This window comes from Liolophura sinensis, chromosome 8, assembly GCF_032854445.1.
Source record: "Liolophura sinensis isolate JHLJ2023 chromosome 8, CUHK_Ljap_v2, whole genome shotgun sequence".
NCBI classification, from domain to species: domain Eukaryota; kingdom Metazoa; phylum Mollusca; class Polyplacophora; order Chitonida; family Chitonidae; genus Liolophura; species Liolophura sinensis.
Genome location: NC_088302.1, coordinates 6,191,198 through 6,217,626, shown reverse-complemented (window position 1 = coordinate 6,217,626; position 26,429 = coordinate 6,191,198). Strand labels below are relative to the sequence as shown.

Here is a 26,429-nt window from a genome sequence, read left to right as displayed (position 1 = left end):
ACGGATATATGAAAAGGTAATATAAAACCAAGAATATGGTTTTAAGGAAAAGGAAGAGAGATATGGTAAAAATATTGCAATTTTTTTTTAATTTTTTGAGGCAGATTTTACATTTCCCAATTTGGGCTCTACCGCAACCAAGTTGTAAGGCATTGACGCCTCCAAAGCAGGCTAATTCATTTTCCCTTTTTTTCAATGTTTTTTGTCACTGCCGGCTTGACACTTTCCAATCCTTGCAAATTTATAAGCGCACATTTCCCTTTCATTTTTACGTAACCTCTACAAGACACTGTAATTGCCGGCCAGATTCGTTTTAATCATTTGAGACTTGTTAGTGGACATTTTGCTTTCGCGGCTCGCGTAACGTCTAGAAGACGCTGTCGTTGCGGACTTGTGGTATGGCCGTCGTTGCAGATTTCTCGACACCAACTTCGCTTTCCACGACCGGCGTAACGATAGCAGAACCGCGTCGTATCAGGGAGCGTAGTGCAGCCATCGCTCTTGTCAAAAGATTTTTACCCACTACTATCCTAAGAACCCAATACAAATGAGAATTGATAGCCGAGTTAGTGATGAAGAACCGCATAGCCAGGAAATCCCACTCTGCAGACAATCCAAAACCCATCTGAACAGAAAGCATGCGAATCTGAAAAACATTAAAAGAAAAGTACCAAGATCAATGTTGTTATGTTTATTTGATTTTTTGGATTGGTGTTTTACGCCGCACTCAAGAACTCACTTATACGAAGGCGACCAGCATTATGGTTGGATAAAACCGGACAGAGCCATCCGCAGGTTGCTGCAGACGTTACCACATACAACCGCTGTTATGCTTATGCTTGGGGTTGTACATCTTAGTTATTAGTTTTTCAGTCCTATTCCGACCAATGCCCCTGTTATGTGATTCACTAGTAACCACAGAAGTTAATTTATTTATTTATTTATTTATTTGATTGGTGTTTTACGCCGTACTCAGGAATATTTCACTTATACGACGGCGGCCAACATTATGGTGGGAGGAAACCGGGCAGAGCCCGGGGGAAACCCACGACCATCCGCAGGTTGCTGGCAGACCTTCCCACTTACGGCCGGAGAGGAAGCCAGCATGAGCTGGACTTGAACTTGGTGAGAGGCTTCTGGGTCATTACGCTGCGCTAGCTCGCTAACCGACTGAGCCACGGAGGCCCCCAGAAGTTAATGAGAGGAAGTGCTTTTAAAATAGTGTTCAATTTGGTACAGCCTGCTACAACTGCGAAAATAAAAAGGGCGCTTTCTTTGTAAATATACGTCGTCCGTGATTATAAAAGTTTCCTGTGTACAATATGTGATTGTCCATGTTCCAACCTTTAATATGATTTTTTACCGTTTAACTTCGACAGTACTTGAACCTGTACAAAGCCATTTTGACCTAATTTACCACCTGCACGGCATATGCCAATTTCACCCGGCCCGCTAACTTCAGTCTGAAAGCCAGCTATATGCGACCTTCCAATTTCATCCCTCTTGCCAACTTCACCTGAACTACAAACTTCATCCCAACTACTAACTGCATCCCAGCAGCTAACTTCACCCTATCTGCCATCCAGGTTTTTCATTCATATGGCAGCAGCCAGGGTTTTCATGCATATGGCAACATCTAGGTTTTTCATTCATATGGCAGCAGCCAGGTCTTTCATTCATATGACAACATCCAGGTTTTTCACTCATATGGCAGCAGCCAGGGTTTTCATGCATATGGCAACATCCAGGTTTTCATTCATATGGCAGCAGCCAGGTCTTTCATTCATATGACAACATAGAGGTTTTTCATTCATATGACAGCAGCCAGGTCTCTCCATCATATGACAGATGCCAGGTTTCAGAATGGAAGGAAGTAAAAATCCTCCTCACGTAAATTCACCCGAGTGACGAAGCGACCGAATCATTGGGTGCTTGGTATGAAACTGAAGTAGTCTTGATTAATAGCTGGTGTAGACTATCCGCATGAGCCTTTAAGCTCGGCCTGCCGGCGAGATAATATGTAAAAGAAGTTGTATTGTACCTACCATTAGGGGAGTAGTACAGATGATAAAGAGAACCGATATGCTAATCATCAGCGCTATGAATTCTGGCTTCACCAAGGAAGATCTTCCCATTCTTTCTCGAGCATAGCGCATGCGCAGAAGCTCTCTGATGACAGCAATATTGCAGACAACCATGACTGAGGTGAGGATGAAGCCTGATTTGAGGAATGAAAGAAAGTCAGAATTTTATGAAGAGGACCTTTGACAGTTCAAAAGAAAGAATGGTTAGAATCATAGACCTCCCTGTATCTGTAATACGTGGTTAATCCATCATACTCAGATTACAAATACCTGTTAATGGTTAAACACAGTAGCAATAAGTTTTCAAATTGCTTTGTGCGAATTATTTGCTTCACATAAGTAACCATAAACCATAGGGTATTACGGACAAAACATCACATCAATGATTTATTAGTTATGTACCATTACAGGAGGGGCATGTAGGCTTGCGCTTGTCCGTGTAGTCTTTCACTAATCATTCCTACATGTACGAACCTACTTTAACACGTGGTTCTTGTTGGTATATACCTTAAATATAATAAATTTAACGAAGAAGATCATCACAGAAGAGTTTTTGGGCCGTTTTGTGTATTTAGAATAAGTTGACCTCTTTCGAATATAAGTTGACCTCTTTTATCTTGTTTTCGAAGTTGATAGCTTTCCTGAATCTTTTCATTTTCATAAAGGTTAATGAAATGAAACCATATCGAGTTTTCCCGTTCCAACAAACGTTTTTCGTTCTGTTGTGAGTTTTGGCATACAATTACTCATACGAGTCCAGCCGGTAGAGGACGTGCTAAAGGAATACTTCCAGTATACCTGTTTTTATTCATTTTGTCTGGCGTTTAACTTCCGTTCTCAAGAAGTTTGTGTTGCTCCAAGGATGGAAGAAAGTATAGTGCCTGACCCCGGGATGACTAAACGATCTTCGACTTAAGTAAAAATTTCAATCATTAAACTTAGCATGATTGCTTCCGCCATTTAGTTGAAATTTGTCCTGTAGTGACTTACCAAGTTAACCAATATTTTGACCCTGTTACATGAGAAATATCAATTTTAAAGTGATTTGAAATTTTGAATTAAGTCTAAGATTGCTTCGTGACACTGACTGAAGATACTGATTTGAGATGAACGACGAGGCAGATGTCCGCGCTATTGTTTCAGATGCAACCTAGCATTCAGTTTCGACACAAAACATGCGTGGAATAAATAATAACGTAACTAAGGCACAACAAAGAGGAATATGAATACAGTGATATGCTCATCAGCAGATGGATACACACATCCTACATTTCAAACATATGTACATGAATTTAGTGTGAAGGCGATGTAGTTTATACCTCCAGTGAATGGGAAACCTCCCATGCCTGAAGTAATAAGGACGGGAGGTCTATTGTTGATTCCTGTCTTTGATGTGAACATTGGACAGAAATCTGGTAACTAAATACTCATGTATTACACGAGAACAATGCTCAACCCGGCTTGTAATGGAGTCGCCATTAAACGGAAAAAGGTATTCCATTAGTACATGTGGTAAGCTGCTAGAATGCTTCTCCTTTGTTCAGGCGTTTGTTCAAATCCAGCCTCCGAGTGGAATCGTAGACATTGTTCCCGGGGCTGTGATGTTGATTAGTGGTTAAGGCTTTTGGTTGGACCGTGGCAAAGTGTCGTTACTAGGCGTCGCGAAACAGAGATTCGTATACCAGCCGTCAACATTTAACCATGGTCCATGTCAATCATCAAATTTTGAAAACATTTTATGACACAAACCACAAAGATAAGGTAAATTTAGGGGTTACTTATATTCTTGGAAAGAGAAGCAATCAACACGATTCAGTAATGACCGAAAGGCCTAAGGATTTAAAAAAAAATAGGACTAAAGCCGATTGATGGAATATGCTTGACACACTATTTCTGCTTGCAGTAATAACTTGTTTCGTTGATTTATTTATTTATTTATTTATTTCATTGGTGTTTTTCACCGTAATCAAGAGTATTTCATTTATACGAGGGCGGCGAGCAATATAGTGGTAGGAAACCGGGAAAAGCCCGGCGAATGCTACGTTGAATGGCATTGTCACACTATACATAAGGCATAACAAATTTTACAAGGCGAAGTATGTACACGCCATGGTCAGGATCCTTCGGCATGTTGATATTCAAGTAAAGATAGTGCAGGATGTAAATATTAAACCCACTGTCGTTAAGTCAGCGTGACAATAAACCTATGTGGTCCAGTTAAGATCAGCTTTGTCGCTGGGTTCGTAAGTTACTTACCAAAATTTGATGGTTTACTCAGTGCACATCGGACGTGCTACTTATTGATGTATATGTTCTGGTGTTGATAGAAGCACTCAAAACATGAAATATTTGCCGGTTTTTAAAACTAGTTAAGCCTTTTATTTTTACAAGTTGTTGAAATTTGTAACACAGTCTGTATGGATTGAACATCTCGATCAAAATCTGTAATTCAACCATTCTCACAAATCAGGGTGTTGGTACTCTGATACACTGGTCACCGTTACATTAACGTCAGAAGCAATAAGGCTTTCTTTATTTCTACTCTTTAAGAAGGTTACCACTCATGGGATGTTACATTATTTATTGAATTACTTAAATTTCTCATTAATAACCTCTACGTGAAATTCGGAGATACCATTTACCAACAGTGCATGGGTATTCCAATGGATACCAATTGTGCGCCTCTTTTGGCAGACCTGTACCTGTTTTCATATGAATACGACTATATGCAGAAATTACTTTAAAGTAATATCGTTAAAGCTCGATCCTTTTCATTTACCAAGCGGTATATTGATGATCTACTAGCGTTAAATAATCCCATATTGCTGAAGCGTTGAAGGAAATCTATCCGCCTCTATTGGATTTAAAGGAGACAACAGATAGTCCTGATGGTACATCTTATTTGGATCTATATTTATACAAAGACGAACAAGGTCTCCTTTCATGCCGCCTTTACGACAAAAGGGACAATTTCAATTTTGATATTGTAAACTATCCTTATTTAGATAGCAATATACCAAAGGGTCCTGCATATGGCGTATAGGTGTCTTGCCTTGTAGCATTTGTCAGATCTTGCGTTAATTGTGATGACTTTAATCTGCGTCACAAGTTGCTAGTTCAAAAACTAGTTTGTCAAGGATACTACATCAAACGCCTTCACTCTAAGTTTCTCAAATTTTACAATGAGTACAACACTCTCGTTGGCAGGTATGGACAGAGCGTTCAGAATCTCTGGCGATGTGCATTGTGATCAACCACATAGACGGCGCTGTTATCCCTATGTACATATCTATCACGTACATGGTATTTAACAATATAGATGGAGCTGGTCGCCCAGTGTAACCGTCTATCTTGTATGTCATGTGTAATATCATAGATGGCGCCTCTTGTAGCATGAGATCTTTACATATTAACGGGAAAGACGTAATCGTCCGTTACTTTTGTATCACAATCCGATCGGTTAGGGTCTGTAACGCTCGTCATTTTCAAACTGTATCTAATACCGTTTAACCTGGGGCTAGGGGCCGGAATGGCAGCCATGCTCATTACATCAGCATTATGCCTTTATGAACAGTTGCAATCAAAGCGCGACTGAGATACTTGTTTAATTGTTATTTGACATGGAACTCATTCACGGACTACGAATTTGAACTTTGATATGGAATTCATGCCTGGAATATTCATTGTCTGCCCGGCATCATTGAAAACTGATGACCGCTTCTCTCTTGTGTGTTACCGGCTTTATTTCCTATTTGTATAATTTCTTTGTCTTTGGAAGCTAGTGCTAAACGTTGTTTTGGATTTGGAAATGGATCTTGCGATTATCGACTTGGAACGCCTTTTACGGACTACGAATGGTATATGAATGTTGGACTTGACGCTTATATTTTAGAATCCGGGTAATCAGAATGCAAGGATTGTAAAACATTATTAGTGATTTTGAACTCCAGTCACAAGCACCATTAAAAAGGCTACAGCGTAGAGAATAAAACCAGGACAGCGAAGACAGTGTGACATACAATACACGCGATAAATCGTCACACAGGTAACGATGATCCAGTCACATTATGATAATGTGATTCTTGTCACATTTTCACAGTTAACGTTGACTACTAACTGTTCATATAAGTGCTGCGATGGTAGCAATGTAGGCTATCTCTTACACCATGGTTTAATCAAAATTAGTGGGGGATGCGGTGATTTTAATACATGATTATTAGATGTCAAAGACCTAGAATTGCTCCTATTGCTGTATAATCGTGACATAAGAGAGACAGCTAGCCGAGAGAAGAACTATAAGGAGCGAGTGACATATGTCTAAGATAGAAGCGTTGATTTTAGGTATATATCAAAGATTACCTTTGAGCTTTCGTGTTTTGCTAAACATTAATAGCGATACCAAGGCCGAAATAATGAGCTCTAAGCAGAACAGTTTGCTTTTTCAACGACCTCGAAGAATCTAACTACAAAGATGGCCATGCTTTTATGAAGCATCTTTCGTAGAAAGATATGTATGTTCATTATTTTAGATCAGCAGATAAATGAAAGGAAACTAAAAAAATAAGCAGGCCATGCTGGGTAGACTTCTGAAAACAATATCCAAAACTACATGCGTCATTTTTGATTATATTTTATCATATTTTTGTTTTGTTTCGACTGAATGAAATCCTGACAAATGGTGGCCTTTAATGAGGATTGCAGAAGTTACTTTGCTGTTACCTTCTGTGACATAGTAGTAGACATATGCACGGCCCAGCGGTGAAGGATCGTCCCAGGTAAACCAGCAGAAAGATCTGTACCCGTACTTGTTGATTCCAAAAAAGGGCAAAGCCGCAATGATGTTCTGAAAAAAAATATCAAAAGCAGGGAAGTTGGTAGAGGCTCTGTATTGTATCCGATGAGGTCTATTTAATAGCCTTATCATATAGAATTGCGTACTTTAGCATATATTCTTGTACTACCGCCTAGCCGCTTACAGTTTTTCGTTGAAAAGTCTGATTCCACCACAACCATAAGCAAAAGCTCCCATACAAGAAGGCACGTGTCAGATATTTATGGTTTCAATTAAGGGCAGAAAGAAATTGTCAGAACTTCAAACACGAAACAACCCTCAGCATGCACCACGCCCCCTAGACAGCCCTTTCTCTCTTCAATTCTGCACTCTTTACCTTTTATTTCATAGCTGTTTTACGTAAAGCACAAAACTGTTTCAGATTACGTACGGCGCGCAGTTCCACAGAAGATGGAACTCTGTCCTAATACAAGAATACTTTTGCACCTCTTCAAGCATTTAATATACATGTGCATTCAGACAGAGGTGATATCCATTCATTCATTATTTGATTACTCAAGTATACTCAAGTATATAACAGTACTAAAGTATTTTTATCCTATATGATCGGTAAGTTTTATGAATGGCGGAAACTGGAGTAGGGGCAAGTAACATGCTCTTTAGCGCCTAGACTACGGCCCGTTCCCCAAGTACCACCCAGACGAAACACTACAGACATGACCACGTTTGCTCAGTGTCTTTGTCTTTAGTGCAGTGCATTAGATGTTTACTGCTACGAGAAAATCCTTGTGTTACCTTAAAATAATACTGGTGAATACCAAACTGTCATATGTATGTCATATTCTTTATGGCTGGTGGGGGGGGGGCCATATTTATGTGACGCTATTAGTCCAAAAATTCAAACACACCTGCGATTAAAATGTTTTGCTCTTGGAAGTTTAAAATGCGTACCCTGCATCTTTACTCCAGAAAAATGTACCAGCAACAATCAGACATAAATTGCTCGATAAATGCGGGTGCTGATCTTTAATCTTACCGAGTAAACGAAGACCACCGCCATTGCCACCAGTGTGGACATTGTTGTCCACATCCGAGGATGGCGAAAAGGGGAGACGATTGCCACAGCTCTTTCCAACGCCATGAGTACGACAATAGCATGAGATGACTTGAGGAAGAAGGTCTGCATATAGCCCAGATACAAACATGTAGCCAAGCCCCCCGCAGCGCAGTAGCCCGCCCAGTAATTTACCACTTGAGGTATGCAGTTCATGACTGTTGGAAACAGAAACAGTAGAAAGTTCTCATGGTGATGTAACCGGGAAATGAACAATTTGACCGCATTATTCCGAGGCTTCCTACGGAAAACGTGAAGACTGTAATGCCTTGTATATAACCCGACAAACACTTTGCAAACAATCACATTAAATGGATATAAACCTACAGAATATCTTTTATATAGTTTCATAATGCTAATATTAACAATATTCAGTGCTGTGCAGTACTATATTAAATATTGTCCCTATATACATGTAGAGAAACCTCCTTGACCCAAGTACGTAGCACGATAGCGTCATGCAATAACTCAGGAGCCTGTTCCTCATGCGGTCGCTGTGAGTTCAAGTCCAGCTCACGTTCAAGGTTCCTCTCCTGCCGTACGTGGAAATGTCTTGCAGCAGCCGGTTTCCCCTTACCATAGTGCCGGCCGCCGTCGAAAACGCGGAAATATTTTTGAGTACGGCGTAAAATACCAATCAAACTCCAGACTTTACGCCCCAGCCGAAACACCGAGAGCTGTATTGGAAGACGCAAGAAAGCAATCTTTGTTGCTAACGTCGAAAAACAAATATATCTATTAGGTGATACTAGGTGCACTAGACGATTTGCAACCCAGTTGGCATCCTTCACAATTCTAAACTCGCCCTTCACTTTATAATAAAAGCAATGTCATAACGTAAGTGTGCGTGATTATTACAGTCTTCTTTATGATCTTACCAGCGTATCAGCATACATCGTTGGGTATATCAAGAAATAATAGGAGATAGACAAATCTGAAGGCGAACATAACGTACATACACACGACAGGTTCAACGATCTGTCTAGAGTGAGTGAGTGCTTGGGGTTTTACGTCGTACTCAACAATTTTTCAGTCATATGACGACGAAGGAATCCTTAGGGTGTATGTAATGTACCTCTTTGTCGCAGGACGGATTTCCACCGCTCTTTTATCTAGTGCTGCATCACTGAGACGACTTACCGAAGGCAAGTAAGTTGCCCCCACACGAGCGATTATACTGATACGGGTCAACTAGTCGTTGCATTATCCCCTTCATGCTGAACGTCAAGCGAGGAAGTTACAACATCCTCTTTTCAAGTCTTAGGTATGATTCGACCAAGGGTTGATCCTGGATCTACCGCTCCCGAAGCTGACGGTCTACCAACTGTGCTATCCAGGTCGATTTGTCTGGAGCTACAAAGTAAACTTCAGTCGTGTACTTCTCTTTTGCTTCTATGCGACTTACGCAAACAGTATGGTCATATTATGCGGTCAACAGTTGTGAACCGTTTTCTTACTCAAAGTTGTTTAGACAGTGGCTTTTACAATGGGATTGCCATGATACTGGAGTGAAGTGGTAGATTAATGTCACCTTACATGCAGAACTTAGTACCGAAGGTAGCGTGGCAAGGTCGAAGGCCGAACCGACCAAGGAGAGGCCCATAGGTATAGTGTAATTTTAATTTATTTCCCCGTCATGTTCATGAGACACGGTAAATATTGCCGCCGAACCTCCGCTTTTATCATGGCCGACATGTGAAAAGCATGATTGGGAAAATGCCAAAAAGTGACAACCGCTTCTGATTCTAAAATTTGTCTGCGCTGAACGCAGTTGATTTCCACTGCCTGCTGACACATAATCACCAATAACAGTTTTGGGAGGTGTTGGAAGGTGAAGTTCAGCCTTGAGGTATCCTATCAATCTCGCGCAAATCAGCGATCGGCTGATGCTGCCAGGGAAACAGACTACTCATGTAGTCGGGTTCCCCCACAGGCACACGGCAACCTTAGTGCTGAGTACTTGTAGGCCCCAGCACTATATTCGCAATATACTATATAGTAGTACTCAGTGCATATCAGCCTCATGTTACAGTGTGCCTGTGAGTTCCCTGGTGTATTCTGCGCACTTTTTATGTGATGTCAGGTACATCACAAGCCTATCTGACCGACGATTGGTCATTTATATATAGTTCCCTATTTCTTCTAAAATTTGGGACACCTGGTCTGCTCATTTCAGCCAATATATGTGTAATGCTAGCAGGAATGCTGAGTTTCTTTTTTCTACCATGATTCGACCATCTAATGAACAACGTACTAATATCTTTATTTTTCCAAAGGTCTGGTAAAAAATATAATATTCTATTTTTAACACTGTTACGGTATTGAAAACAGCAACAGAAAACAGACTCAGTTACCCAATATTACAATGTAAACAATGCTTTATATATAGAATGAGACGTACAGTTTTACAGACAGTTAAACAACAACAACAACAACAACATACACATCAGTATTACCGGTCTTTACAAGTTTCCAGTTCACCTTTGCATCCCAAGGAATGTATTCCAGGAAATCCAACGTAAACACCATGGGATAAACACACAATTCACACAAGTCACAAATTGTCCTAGACAGGTACTTCGCCAGGTTAGAGAACACAAACACAGTACACAGGTTACACAGAACTGGAACAGTCAAGCCTTTGAATGACGTCACACCCGCAGAGCACAACACAGGGTAAATACAGGCATGGAGGTATAATCCACTTCAGATCAGTCACAGCTCCCGCAGAAGCTCACAAACGAGCCGTTCAGAGACGTAGAGTAATGTCACCTTGTGGCAGAACGAACGTCCTTTGCAAAACTGAAAACTTCAGTTTAGAGTCCTTGACGACCTTGTTGGTCAGGTGAGGTCAGCGTGTTAAACAAACTACACAGTCAACACTGTATAATCATAATAAAGATCCGAACACCAATAAACGTGACTTCCGCAGAAATTCACATAAACCAGACATCAGTGGTACACAAACGGTGCCGGCATAAAAATCTGTCCTCCCAAATGAAACTGGCATCACCAGCTCATATCACAATAATGGACTCGATAAGAGAGCGTCTCACACTCTCCTGGCTCCCAGTGGATGCAGCAAAAATACCTCCCCTCTGCACAGAAAACACGGCTTATATACGTGCCAGGTGGATTCAACTATTTTTAAACACAGAGTTTAACAGCCAATGAACAGCCAGTTAAATAAACAGAGCCTTGAACAAGGTGCTTTCGGCCAGGTCCGCGCTGTACATATATAACAGGGCCTGTTATGCTTTCACAAAGGTCCGCAGACTAACAGTACATGAAGACGTTAAATAGTCATACATAACAACACTACTAATATCTGTCTCAAATTTTAGAAGAATTAGAGTAACACGTTCCCAAAGGGTGAAGCCCATCAAGCTATGACAGGAATGTCGTGGTGTCCCAAAGTTAGGATTTGACGTCGCAATGTTCAACGCCACCGTGGTGTCACAAAGCTTTGAACACTTAGAACAGAAACAGGTACATAAATTTCCGTCGGAAACAATGACGCTATTTATTTATTTGATTGAAGTTTTAAGCCGTTCTTTTTTCTTTTATTTCACTTATATGACTGCGGCCAGCATTATGGTGGGAAGAAACCCACGAATGTGCGCAGGAAACAGTCACGCTAGGTAAGTGATGATATCTGGTGCGGTGAATTTGTAGTGTGCCTACCCCTACATTGACACAGAGCCCCATTAGGCCTTCCGTTTTCGATTGTAGTTCTGTGTATTTTAGGGTGTAAAGTCTTTTTTTGCTGCCAGCCTGCCGTTTTTGGTGTACAGGTGCATGCTTGGTATCAAAATGATGGAAATTGTCTACGCTATGTGCAGGTATGAGTTTTAATGATGAAAGTTGGAAATTCTGGGCGAGAGGACACAAGGAGACAGGTAATGATGGGGCTGCGAGTGACGTCCCCTTGCCGTTGCTAGGCACCCCTGCCAGCTGCCGGCATAGAAATGTCCAGATTTTGACGGTCAACCTATGTCAAGATTTTTATGGCTTCTTTCTCACAGGCTGGGCCAGGTACGCAACAAAGCTTATTGGCCACGGAATGTTTGAGACTGAGCTACAGCGCTAAACGCTAATCTAGTCGCTCATTTCCTAAACTAATGCGGGTCTGTGGCCACATGTGCAGCGATTAGCGCCACCTAACGTCAGGGGGAGGGAACTTCAACCACTGAAGTATATATGGAAGGAAGATACGTTTTTAGTATTCTGAAAAACAGCAGGAAACTGTGTGCACACACAGCGTGTATATATGCCATATTACAAATGTGGACGGTTAAAGCGCTAGCGCAGCGTAATGACCCAGGAGTCTCTCACCAATGCGGTCGCTGTGAGTTCAAGTCCAGTTCATGCTGGCGGCCGTACGTGAGAAGGTCTGCCAGCAACCTGCGGATGGTCGTGGGTTTCTCCCGGGCTCTGCCCGGTTTCCACCCACCATAATGCTGGCCGCCGTCGTATAAGTGAAATATTCTTGAGTACGGCGTAAAACACCAATCAAAAAAAAAAAAAATCAAATGTGGACGGCATTCCTGTTCGATGGCAGATGGACTTCCATTTCGATGCATCACACGATGGTACACTGCAATTACTGCTGCCTTTGCAAAAGTCTACGTAACCAGTGGTGTACATGTTATACAAACAAACATTAGCAGGAACCTAATGAACCAGATGCGTGTATTGACAACAGGTAAACCTCCTTAATTAATCCTCCTAATCCGAGGGGACTACGCATGCGCACCAATGTCGATAAGCAGTACTTTTGAGAAATATATAAATGTAGCCTTCACAAAAATCAAGCTTCGTAAGAAACCGCTCAAGGGTTCCTAAATTGCCACATGTACACATTCAGTTAAGTATTTCCTGGATCTTACTTTTATTAGCAGTTAGTTGTGCGGAAATGTGATTTTATGGAACTCAGACATGACCACTTTTGGATATTTTTGAAAAGGGTCCATATATTTCAAATGGGCAATTTTCTCAATTTTCAATTATCGTTTTAAAAAAGGGCTCTGGAGCCCTTAAATCGTTAGCACCAGGAATATCGCACAAACTAATGTTAACTGGAAAACATAATTCTTTCATTCATGTAGGCTTACTAAGCCCGCCGGGAAGAAGCGAGAAATTAGAAATATTCCCAATAGCTGAATAAATATCACTGTCCTGTACAAACTATATCTTCTGATGCAATCGTGGAATAGATGTAAATAAAATGATGACTTAGGCGCAAAAATATGATTTAACTATATCTGCACCGTGAGGCGCGGTACCATACATTGATAGTCAAAGGCTGCGTGGGCACGGGAGATATCATTCAGACAAGGAGGGCATAGCGGGTATGTCCGGCCGGCTGGCTAGGCTTGCTGGGCGAGTTTTTCCTCCTTTCATATACACCTGTATGATCAGGCAAAATAATGTATTCAATTAACACGCCTTTCACATCTACACTTACGACAACTTTAAGGCCCTGTCACACCTACACTTGCCACAAGTTTAAGGCCCTGTCACATCTACACTTGTGACAAGTTTAAGGCTCTATCACACATACACTTACGACAAGTTTAAGGCTAGTCACACCTACACTTACGACAAGTTTAAGGTCAGTCACATCAACACTTGTGACAAGTTTAAGGCCTTGTCATATCTACATTCGCCGCTCGTTTTACGACCTTATTTAATAATCTGTTAAGGGCTAAGTCGAACCTACATTTACAACTAAGTTAAGTCCTAATCGTGCTTACACTTGCGACTGGTTTAAGTCCTAGTGTCTCCTGCTCTTACAATAAGCTTAAGGTCTATTCACATCTACACGACTGGTTTAAGGCCCAAATATTATACGTCAAACAAATCTTCATTTCTGGTAGCAGCTTCTGAATGCCAGACAAGTACTTAAGAAATAATGGCTGTGGCCTGGTCCAAAAACAATATACACTTCCTTTTTACTGCAGGCATGTGGTAACGTTGCAGCAAATCTCTGGTTCAAAATAATTACAGGTATGGCGTTTTGTACTCTAAATCAGCTTATCATGCGAATTGACTCGTACCTCGCTAAATCGTAGTTTGGATTTATAAGCGCATAGATACATCGCATATTGGATGTCGAAATGTGGCATACGTATAGATCGAGTTTGGAAATTGTAACCAAATTATCATCAGAAAGTGTTATGAAATCTGATGTGATTTCCGACATGTAGTCATGGAAAAATAGGAACACAATACTACATACCTCCAAATCCCAGGTCTGTAGAGCACAGGCCTGTCATTAAAATTCTAGGGATGGAATTTTGTTTTGATACCCAGGTGGTACGGCAAATGACACCAATGATGATTGCATTGGGCACAATGATGGATACGGCGTATAAGGTCCCAGTTACTGCCTTTCCTGGGATAACTATATGGGCAGAGCTTCCGTTTGTTGAGCAGTTGTCCATGGTCATGAATGGTTGATGGCCCAGGTTAGTGGCTGACTAGCATTATATACAAGCCCTAGATAATTGCTCACCTCATTAGCTGTTAACATTCATGGGTGGTCAATGGAGTGAGAAATCCTTACCTAACATATCCGTACTCTCCCTGCCTAGGGCGATTGGTATCACTCGTTTCCTGCCTAAACACAGGGCAGATATTACCCTTCCTCCTCTGTGTGCAGTGAGCAAGATCTAAGCATATGCTCACAGGAGATATACTGTCGATATATGTACCTATGTATGTATACAAAAACATATGTGAACATGAGATACATTATCTCTTAAAGAAGTAGCCACATTCTTTCGGCATGTTGCGTTGTTCTGGTGTGCAGTCACCAAAATGGTAAATATTATATTACCAAGCTGAAAAGCTCCCTGCTTTGACTTATACAAAACTGTAAACGACTACTAGCGTGGCGTTGATTTCGTGATACTCTATGTAGATGGTATGCAGGGGGTTTATATTTCATTTGTTTAACTGCTTATTTAGTGACATGCTATGTAAATAAAATCCCAAATCACTGCGACATTTAAGAACCAAAATGTTCGAGGTATTTTGACTAAGTGTATGAGAACTCACCATTGTATTACTTATCATCCTATAACATCTTAATTTAAAATAGAATCCTGTGGCATTCTGGGGCGCCAGGGCAAATTGATTATAATTGCTCGTGACAAGTTAACCGACTACATATATATTACAATGGTTGACGTCCGAGCTCAAAGTGACTTCTGGTTCAAAGATTACTGCGTGCACCGGAGATGACCATGTTGTAATGTACACCTGTCTTTAATTAAATGAATAGTAAACTCATTATGTAGCTGGGGCCCCACTATCAAGATTTTATAAATACCATCCAGTAGCACATGCCCATCAGTGAAGAAAACAAGAACAGTTTTTTTTGAGTGGGGGGGGGGGGCGTGTAAGAAGAGCATTCGGCGTTTTCTTTCTCTGTTCAGCACTCACTTGGAATTATCTCGTTCAAACGTGAAAGGCGTTAAAATAATGAACGTTTTCAAACATATGTTGGTACCTTCAATTTGAAATGGTTGCAGTTTTCTGCTCAAACACTCCCTGCACTCCCTGCGATTTATACACTAATAATATTGTAATCTATATCACTAAAATAACTTGATTTAACATTAGAATAGCCTGTATGTCCATTTCCAAGGTTAAATCTGTCATAATCATTAGCGATCGAAGTTTTCCATTTGCGATTTTTATTTATAGATTATTTCAGAATGCAGCCGTCGAAACAGACACTCGTTCAATAGTAGCACGTCCAAATGGAATATTTATTTATTTGATTGGTGTTATGTGCACGACTGCCGTCAGCTTCTAAATTTAGCTTTCCACTGTTTACATATGCTGAGTTCAGGGCCTGCTGTCTGCCTCTGCCTTAGAATGTTCCAGAATACCCGTTAGTTCGGGGCCCGTTTGTTTACAACAAGTGTTCAAGAATTTTCTTGTTCTAGAAAATTTATGCCTGTATGGTTTTCCGCATTGTGGAATATATGTGTCCGTTTGGACATAAGTTGTCCACCGTTGTACATAAGTAAGTAAGTACTTAAGTATTTGTATAGATACTGCTATCCTTTCTTTTTAAACTTTAGTACTTTAGTATTTGTAAAAGTCTGTTATCTGTTCTTGTTAAACCTAATAAATTGTTGTAAAATAAAATCTGCTGGTTTTGGTTACATTTTTGTGCGGCTAAACTGTCGTGTATTTCGAACAAGCCATCTCTTTATAATACAGACAGTTTGGGTCGTAACATTGGTGTTTTACGTCGTACTTGTGAATATTTCCCTTATATGACTTCGGTACACATTAAAAGTGTAGGTACATAAAAGTGATGTATTCCAGGTGACCATTACTGTTCCTATTCAAATTTCCTACAAATAATGTGCACCTGTGTTACAAATCTTGTGTACATTTTGTACACAATTGCTTTTAGAAAGTGGTTCATAAGATGTGGCTAATTAAAATATCCATCTTAACTGCGTTTTGATTGCAACTGTTGCAAAATGTATATCCAACGTGTCAACGTCGTTCAACACCATGAATACATTTCCCACGCCTCTGAACAGAATTCTGGCAGGAATGGCCCTTTTTTGGTAACTCATTGCTCAGTCCTAAAAAACTTAGAAGCATGATGTCCAGAGTAGGGCTCCTCTCAGTCACCTCCTTTGTTACACGACAGCAGGTATGAAGTAACACGTATGAATTTCATTTTGAAGTGTAAAACTACAAGAAGTGGGGCATCGCTCATTTAGGAACTCACTATGTAGGTTATGTCACGTTGCTGATAACTATTTGTAGGCAAACCATTGACATGACATCAGAGATTATGGGTGGCCAAAATGTACGTCAATTCATCTCTAATCGAGGTTCTGAGCTTGGGTTGACGGATTTAACCATTCTCAGAGGACCCTTCTAACCATAGCATCCTCTTAAAAACGCACCATTAAAGTGGGAGAGTGACCCCAAGGAGGCTATTCGGTAGGGCCTTATAAGTAGACAATAGACCGAATTTACATTGCCATGTGCTAGATAATGCTAGACTTCCCAGTGTATGTTTTGGCAGTGAAAAGTCGCAAGTTGCAATCTTCCTTGAAACGTTACAGTCAACAATCAGACTGTGACAACACATGCGTGTGTAAATATCTCATACCCTTACAACCTATCCAAGCCTCTGTGTTAGATGTCACCGTAAACTATGACATTCTGCCAAGGTCAAAACCTTAATCTGTTTATTTTCAAAGAATCAAATGGTGTTTTGGTTAAATGCTTGTGGGAAGATAACATTAAACTAAAGGAAAGAATTATTTCTGAAAGTATATATTTTACTGAAAGGCAGTAAATTGCGCTTTTCTTGGTTAAAACCCAAAATTTGTTTTGATTATCGTGTATGGATTTTTGGATGAAAATATCTGGTATATTCTCATTAAATACCCTAATGCCGAATAGGATGTAAATGTGTTAGATGCTCGTAGTGAACGTCGTCTCTGTACTGACCCACCCCAGTAGAGGCTTACATTATATCACCCTGGTTTATTATATCCTTCGACAAGGTGTGGCCTTTCGTCTTGCGTTTTTCACGTACTTAATCTCCATTGCTGTGAACTATGTTTCGCCGATTCGTTGTGTGTATACAGGATTAATGAAAGATGTGATAAAAATCATTGACATCCTCTTTATCTAAAGCCCTCAGTGATGTGCGGGTTTTGGTGGCAATAGGTGGTTTACAGTACTCCATGCTTGTTTCCGATCCATCTCAGTTTTCGGTGTTAAAACACCATTTTTTGTTAACAGTTATTTATGGCATGGGTTTCAATACACTTTGGAATCAACTTATGCTTGTAGAGATATATTTATTTGAGGAGTGCACGGTTTGCATCTTGGTGAGAACAAGGTGAACTGAACTGAACTGTTAGACCATCTTCAATCACTGAATGACCAAGTGTCAGCTCACACATTGGGTTATAACCAAATGAAAAAAGTTTTATTTGATGGGTACCATTAGATTTAGGTTCATGGTAGTGAAAGTATGTAAGTAGCCATCGCAAATACATTTGCTGGACAGCTGATCCTACTGTACTGCTCTGCGCTCCACTCTTTCACAGACATAGTTGTAAAAGTAAATTTAATAAAGCGGGCCTATTTGGATCGGTTTTCTCCGACAGTTCTTATGCAAACAGCTTTGTACATCGCGGAGAAATGTTATCCACAGATAGGAGGTATTTGAGGTAACCGGATAGTTTAGAATGAAGAGTGTATTCGGGATACGTTTATTTGAGGAGTGATTGTACCTTGAGCAGTAAGGGTCTCGTACCTTACATGAGCAGATCCAGGTTCAAGTTTAGGTCAGCTCGGAACTAGTAACAAAACAAAACCAGCCGGTACTGGCAGCACAACAAAACATGTCGGCAATGGTAACACAACAAAACCAGTCGGTACTAGTAACGCAAAATCAGTCAAAAGAATGTCAACCTGTGTGTACTCTTAATCCGGCTCTATGCCGTAACAGTAAGCGTGTACAGTGGTAAATAGCTTGACAATTTTTAGAACGTTCCTAAGATGATAAAAAAGATCATATATTTGTAAAAAATAGTCATTTGCACCGTCAATTTGTTAACCCAAATCACCGAAATAATAACTCAATTAACTTCTTTAACAGAGTTTTATCCCTGAAGATAAAAACATCAGTACTGGTTGATATACTCCTAACTGTATTGATGACAACATTATGATTAATTCTAGACTAGTGACGTATAATAAATTGAAATTAACATCAGAGAATTTCTTTTTACATAATTCTACTTAAGCCATTGCGCGAAGGATTTTTTTTATTGTTGTTTTACGCCGCACTCAAGAATATTTCACTTATACGACGGCGGCCAGCGTCTTAATTATATTACAGATTATTTTAAATAGCTGACCACCACCAAAAATATCACTGGTTAGTTAGTTACTATCCCAGGTTATTGTATAGAGAATTAAAACCCACCAAAGTTCATAATTGTGAACTATGTTCTGTGCTTGGATTTCTCATCTTTATGTAAAATAACCATTAAATTTCATGTTATCTGATTAGATGTAAGCTACAACGACATTGAAACATTTATCTGAACAGGTATTAGCAGTGCACCAGCCTGTGATGCAGCCAGTAATCTGTATATAAATATCAGATGAATATCAGCACGGGCTATTCAGCATTTGGAGAACTACTTTTCGCATCCGATATTATAAAAAGTAAACACTGAATTATATGTCCCTTTGTCGTAAACTATATCTTTTTTGCGTTCTTGTGAACATACAAACTTTAGAAACTTTATTCCATTTTAAATATATCACGTCATTATCATGTTAATATCAAACATCTGTTGCTGTTTGAGCCTTTTTGACTGGAATGTGAAGAGTCTGATAACCAGATGTTAACCGGTTCCTTTTTCTGTAGATGTATTCAAATGCCATGAATGTACTTCATTCAAGGGGTTGAGAACACCTCTGTGTTAACACTGTCTGTTTACTGTGTCATAATAAGAAGTGTTCTTTACGATATCTTTCTATGTTATGTAGGGCAAAATGTGAACAGTCTTAATAGAAACCTAGGAATGAGGGAACCGTTTATATGAGGTGATCTCTCAAGCCAGCCCTCTAGTATGATAACGAATGTTAACCAATTTTAATGCGTCAGAACCGTTTATATGAGGTGCATTACACGCATTAATGAAATTCGGATTTGAGACCTGTAGCTGCGAAATTGTCAACCCGTCCTGTGTATTCATTCATTCAATGCATATTAAATCGCCAGCCCGTCTTATTAATTAAATGGCTATTTGTGGTAATGATAGTTTTGTATTCGCTGTTCTCGTGTTACTCGCGATGATGCAACCTTTTATATTATGGATCTTAATTGTTGCAAATAATTGTTCTGCTAATCTCCACCCGCTCGTATGCTATTATCACCCACAGATAATTGGCACGGCATCAAAAGGCAAGGCGTCCAATCAAGCTGAATCAACTCCAACTAATCACAATTCATTACATTTAACCATTCACGTTTTCTTTCTTGTCCTTCAGTGGCACAGCAGAATCCATTTCTTCCACATGGACCTCTGCAAAAGAAACAAAAGATCTAAAATCAATACACAATGGACAAGACTAATAGCAAATGCAGTTGATTCAGAAAATGGTCGTCGCTGGCTCATAAGGTAACAATCTACTACTGAGGTAAAACAGACAAGAATAAGAAGCATAGGTACAATAACATTTATTTTCTTAATGATTCGTTTTACTTAATAATGTTACGAAGAGGTGTAAATATTCCAACGTCATTATTTGTACATTTATAGTATACTACAGTTCAGTAAAAATCCTTGGTAGTTAGCATGATGTGTTTTCTCATGATGCTTATGGAGGCATAGCTGTGATTAAATAATTCAAGCTACTAAAGAGGAACAAAAATGGAAATCTATGAAAAATTCATTTCCCATCTCTCACCTTCGTTTATTGTACTTATTGGCCGGCGGTTGAATACCCAGGTTTGTAATGAGCAATAGGAGATCAGCACAACCGCAGAAGCGATACTGTAATATCGGAATGTCCACACTGGACCGACGTTGTCAAACAGGCAACCCGTGAGCAACACTCCAGAACCACCGCCTAGATGAAAAACAGAAGGTTACATTTTACTTTAGTGATATCAAATTTGTATCGAATGAAAAGGGGTAAAGACAAACGTACAAGTTAAATTTTAGTGGTGAAATGCAAATTTCAGTTTAAAATATATTCTTCAAAAATGTATGAGCAGTTAAGCCTGATGTTGACCTTGTCATGGACTAAAATCTTATTGATTATGTAACAGAACAAGGCTGGTATTAAGATTTAAGCCTGGCATAATGTTTAGTACACTTTTGAGCAACTGGCTGCAGGGTCGACTGTAAGAGTTTTAAATTGCGACGACGTCGCGTGTTGGGGCCTCCATGGCCGAGTGGATTATCATGTCAACGCAGCGTAAAGACCTAGATGGCTCTCACCAATGCGGTCGCTGTGAGCCCAGCTCATTCTGGCTTCCTCTGGGGATCTGCCGGTAACCGGATGACCGTGGGTTTCCACCGGAGACTGCCCGGTTTACTCCCACCATAATGGTGACCGCCGTGAAATAATCTTGTGTACGGCGTAAAGCACCAATCAAAGAAGGAAAGAATTCTTAGGTCACGTGTTCGAATGCAGGTATTGTTTTTTAGTCAGGTGGATTGCCAGGTATCTGTTGCAGGGCGTTAGTTTAGTCTGATGACTCTAATTTCATCTACCCAGTGTGTCCGCCGTCATATAAGGGGAAATTTTAGGCAAACAATCAATGAAATATACAACCAATACAATATGTATGTTTTATACATGCCTTGTGATACTGATCCTATGCTTGGGGATCAAGAGGTAAGTTATATCTAGCCTTGCATATAATCTTGATCTGTTGCAAATTTGGTTCAATCCAGTTTTTATAATATGATACATGATGGTGTTATTTGTACTTTCTTCCTTATATCTAGTGCAATTGCCTGATCCTGCCCAGTTTCCTCCCACCATTATGTCCGATATCGTATATACGCGAAGTATTCTTGAGTACGGCGTAAAACACCAACAAAATAAAAAGAGTCATAAATAAATCATGCCTAATGTTACGAGCTTCCCCCCTTATAGATATATGCGCGATATAGTCCTCCGTGTTACCCTCAACAAGAAAGAATATGTTGCCTCCATTGTTTATCAGCCTGTTTGCCATGGTTATTCCTGTTTTATTAATTGTTTGTTTCATTGTTTGTTTGTGCCCAAACTGTTTGCTACCGCGCTTTGGCGAACAGCTAATTTTTACGAAACTTTGAGGAAACTTGAGTTAGTAACAAGGAAAGGAGAAATTATTAAAAGAGGCGTTCATTTCCGGTTAAAAATAAAGAAAGGCAGTTAAACGGCTTCACTAACTTAATACTTTTTGTAGATTAGTTTCCGGTTTACTTTTATTAAGCGTCATACAAAGTATCTGATACCTTACCTATACTGATCATTATACCGCTGAGCACGCTCTGGAATGTAAAGAGTATGGACGCTGGCGCTATAACAGAGGCGTGGTGTGACATGGCGGCCCACATCAAACAGAACGTCAGTCCGTGTAGCGGCTCGATGGGAAGAACGTACCACGGATTGTTCAGGAAAGAGTAGGCTCCCATACGTACGACATTCGCCAAAATGCTCAGGTATATCGCCTTTATCTCTCCGATTTTCTTAATGATGAATCCACTGAGCACAAGACAAACCAACTCCCCTGCTGTTCGTGACACAACAGCCAGGCCCATAGTAAGCTGGGAGCTGCCTAACTCCTTCAGATACCAGAAGAGAAACATCTCCACACTGAGATGAAGAGCTCCCAAAAAGGCGCATATGAAGAAAAACACCAGAACATCTGCAGATTTGATGACTTTGCACAATATTTTGTGTACTTGTTGTGTCCTGTTTTTGCTTGGAATTTTCAAAGTACCAAAAACAATCGTCGTGATAAGCAAGATGCCACTTCCGATGTAAACGGGAATACTGAAGTCGATCTCGCTTTCAGCTCCACTGCTAACATCCAACAGAAAAGCTGCGGGCAAAGCAGCGACAGAGTAACCAATACTTCCACATACTCGCTGGAGCCCATACGAGGATTTTGTTTTCAATAACAGTCCGTAAGCTACGGCGTCCAAAGCGCTTATTATCACAAACTCCGATAGACTGGATACAAAAAACAGCAGAAAACAAAGCCAAAATGTGACACTAAATGTATGTTCGTGATAAGTGCTCTCAGCGATAATTCCAGCATTGCTGCATATCATGGATGTGAAATTTGAACATACGTCCATCCCCGGATCATTCAAATGGGTTTTGTTCACGCGGTAGACAAATCCGTTTGCCATATATTCATCGCAACTAATGCTTTCATTACTGCCTGGAAGAGTGCTAATATTTCGCAGAAGGGAAATGTCTAATGAATGAAGAAATGATTGAGATTCAAAAACAAGTAGGTCATTGTCCGTTTGTTGAGAAATGACTGGACATAAATCAGTTGTACTACCGTAATCCCCAGACAAGTGTTGTTTTTTTAGTCCCTTACATAAAAGCTGATCAAGTGATGGAACTGTACTGTCTTGACCGTTAGTGCTACGTGACGCGCACACCTTCGTACACTCTATGACGTGGATGCCATCGACGGGACAAGGAGCTGACAGAAATTGTACAGTAGAACTGTTAATGCTCACCAAGGTGGCGGTAGCCGAGGGGTTCGCGGGAACTTGCAGAAAACATATTCGAGAACCAAGAAATAGTAGGAAAGCAGCGATGAAGACAGCTTTTCTAATGTTGAAACGCTCTGACACGGCCACGAGCAGTGGACGCAGTGGAAAAACCATAAATGGAAGGAACCCTCCGATGATGCCAGCTTCTGTTGCGTGAAGCCCCAGGTTTTTCAGAAAGATGGATAAAAATGGCGTGATGACACCAGATCCTAAGGAAAGAAAATTATTTTATTATTTAAAATAAATACCAGTGTTAATCGTTTATGTTTTCTATCCAAAGTCACATACATTCAGTTGTTAAGATGACAAGGCTAGACAGAACTACAACGACCGTCTTGTTTAGCATAAACAAGTTCAGTCGGATAAGGTAACATTTCTTAAAGTTATGGCAGATGGTCTCAGTCAATGGTTTATATTCAATTCTGAAAGCATTGTAATCGTCCTCATCGCTAACATCGTGAGCGAAATTCAACTTGTCGCAGAGGCGGACTTAGAAACGCATTGTTACGTCCGTTATACAAACTGATTTCATATGAATTTCTCCAGTGTGGATAATCTTGGAATTGAGACTTGAATATGAAGTCAGCAAAGAGGTTGGTCACGGTTCATTAACATATTTGTGATAGAGAGAATATTGTTACTGAGCTGTATATACATAAACAATGTGAATATATTGTATAGATTTTTTTTTTTTTTTGATTGGTGTTTTACGCCGTACTCAAGAATATTTCACTTATACGACGGCGGCCAGCATTATGGTGGGTGGAAACCGGGCAGAGCCCGGGGGAAACCCACGACCATCCGCAGGTTGCTGGCAGACCTTCCCACGTACGGCCGGAGAGGAAAGCAGCATGAGCTGGTCTTGAACTCACAGCGACCGCATTGGTGAGAGGCTTCTGGGTCATTACGCTGCGCTAGCGCGCTAACCGACTGAGCCACGGAGGCCCCTATTGTATAGAGATGAGTGTTTTGATTTCATATATTTATATTAGGCCCCTACATATTAGGTTTCCAGTTTATCAGGAGGAAGGGATACTCTATATTGTCTTTGTACCACATACACATACTTGAGATTACACTAGAAGGATATATTCTATAATATGTTTGTGTCTATAAAACCACTGTATTGTATCGTATGTATGCCCAAATCGACGGCTATCAAGTGATCAACAAAGACATTTAAAATAATTCAGTCGGAACACATGGCGCCGTCAGAGTTTCACACAGTCACAGGTGTTGTAAGTTATCGTTAGAATTAAAATTGTTTGTCTTTGATAATGATACGAAATCCTACATGTTTTTTAATAACTGTGTTACGGCAATATAAGTAAAACGTACAGCATAGAGAAAAAAAACCAGAGCAACGACAACAGCGTGACAGCTGGCAGATTGTTCAGACAGGTGTATACAATGGTACTTCTGTATATTTTTTTTACGTTTTCTCAATGCTTTACACACGTAATCGGTCACATATTAAATGACCGTATAACACCAGGTACTTACCGAAGAAGAAAAGGAAGAAAGTAATCTTGAGTTTAAGCAGGCTTCGGTCTACAGTCATGCACCCCATCTTCTTGAGTGGATGGTCCGGGGGTCCCGCTCTGGCAAGTATCAACCAGGTAAGGTACGTATTGTTTATTTCAGATACAGTGCCCCTGCCGTTGAGAGCACCGACTCTCACGCTGTGACAGTGAATTTCCCCCGGTAAGACTGTGTCACAGCTGCTCGACCTCAATCTGTCTTTACCCACGTGGATGACCTCAAGGTGAAGGCTTTCCCATTACTGGAACACCCAGTTGTATTTACTTTACCGGCATTGCCCTTTTATCGCACAGCGAAAAGAGCGTATTTGTGTAGTCTATGTTTGCGGTATGTACAGTACATATCTCAAGCATCCGAGCAACCTTTCTGCAGTGACAACCATCGAATCTTGAGCAGTGATTGGAATTGATACAGCTGAAATGTGTAAAAAAAAAACACAAAAAAAAACGTTACACCAACGTATGTGCGCGCTATCGGAGCATTGGTGGCAACAGTCGTATAACTGAAGAATTCTTGGTTATGACATTACAGGGTGCATCTTTCATCCTTCTTAATATGCAATTGAGGATGTGTAATATCATATCACAGTACTAGTCAAAAGCTCAACTTCTTCTTGGGAGATTGAGGTGGGCTGAAAAAGGCTCTAAATTACAGAGTTTCTTTTCATGCCTTGGGGTTCCGTCTGTAGAGTAGCTTGCAATGATGACGTCAACTATGATAGCTGTAAACACATTTCTATCGGGAAACAGACCTTACAGGTGTTTTAGCGTCTCCGCAAAGTTTTCTTCTGTTTGGGTATGTAAACCCGACTGGACCATCGTTATTGTGCAGCATAATACTTCGTTCATAAAATATTGGTTAAATTATGTTGCTTTACACTAAAAATTTAGTGTTGTCTGTTCGCACTCTTTAGCTGCATGATACGAAATGATCACATTTCCAGTAATTCGGACAGGCAAATTAAAAAAACTGTTTGCTGCAGATAACGATAGGGCTCGTGGCGAGTGAAAAAGCTGACGGGCTGGTGAAATTCGAACGCTACTAGTCTTCTTTAGCTGGGAAAAAAATGGGTCGGGGTACATGTCGTTATAAACGAGTGTATCTGTTCTGGTAAATTTTTAAGGTTGTTGCTATTTTGTTCAACTTGTATTTATTCTGAGAAGATTAACGGCGTTTCGTTTAACGGCGTTCGATGCTACAGTACGTACACCAGTGTTCACCAGCAGGTGTCCCTCGCCCTGCCGGAGACTGGCCTCGTACCTTGTCAAGCAACTATATGTGTAGTGATCGTTAAGCTACTGAAAAGGTACGAGACTGTCTAGTTATCAATTTGCGGCGTGCTGCTGCTGAAACTGTGCTGTGCCACACTGGTGACCATACTTTGGTCGTCAAAACAGCGCGATTTGCAAAGTTTAAATTAGATTACTTGTGGCGTTTTATTTATTTATAAGAGGATGAAGGGGTAGGTATATAGGAGCACAGGTGTCAGTATGACAGTGTGACAGGAAAGATTGCACACGATCATTTCTAAAAGGAGTGGAAGGAAGACCGTCGTTGTGTACAAGTATGACGCTGAGAAACATGTT

The 26,429-nt window shown here is 40.4% G+C and overlaps 2 protein-coding genes across 2 annotated transcripts; both read right to left on the bottom strand.

Annotated features, from left to right (window-relative positions):
- Positions 1-367: 367 nt before the first annotated feature.
- LOC135472468 (prostaglandin F2-alpha receptor-like) lies at positions 368-9,194 on the bottom strand. The gene is made up of 5 exons (XM_064751984.1): positions 9,131-9,194; positions 7,913-8,148; positions 6,804-6,927; positions 2,046-2,218; positions 368-646 (listed from the first exon to the last, which is right to left on the bottom strand). The coding sequence occupies exons 1-5, from the start codon at positions 9,192-9,194 to the stop codon at positions 368-370; spliced, it is 876 nt and encodes a 291-aa protein (XP_064608054.1).
- Positions 9,195-18,941: 9,747 nt separating this feature from the next.
- Positions 18,942-23,433, bottom strand: LOC135473903 (uncharacterized). Its single transcript, XM_064753837.1, has 3 exons — positions 22,026-23,433; positions 20,477-20,638; positions 18,942-20,091 (listed from the first exon to the last, which is right to left on the bottom strand). Exons 1-3 carry the CDS (start codon positions 23,413-23,415, stop codon positions 20,024-20,026), a joined length of 1,620 nt encoding a protein of 539 aa, XP_064609907.1. The 5' UTR covers positions 23,416-23,433; the 3' UTR covers positions 18,942-20,023.
- Positions 23,434-26,429: the final 2,996 nt, after the last annotated feature.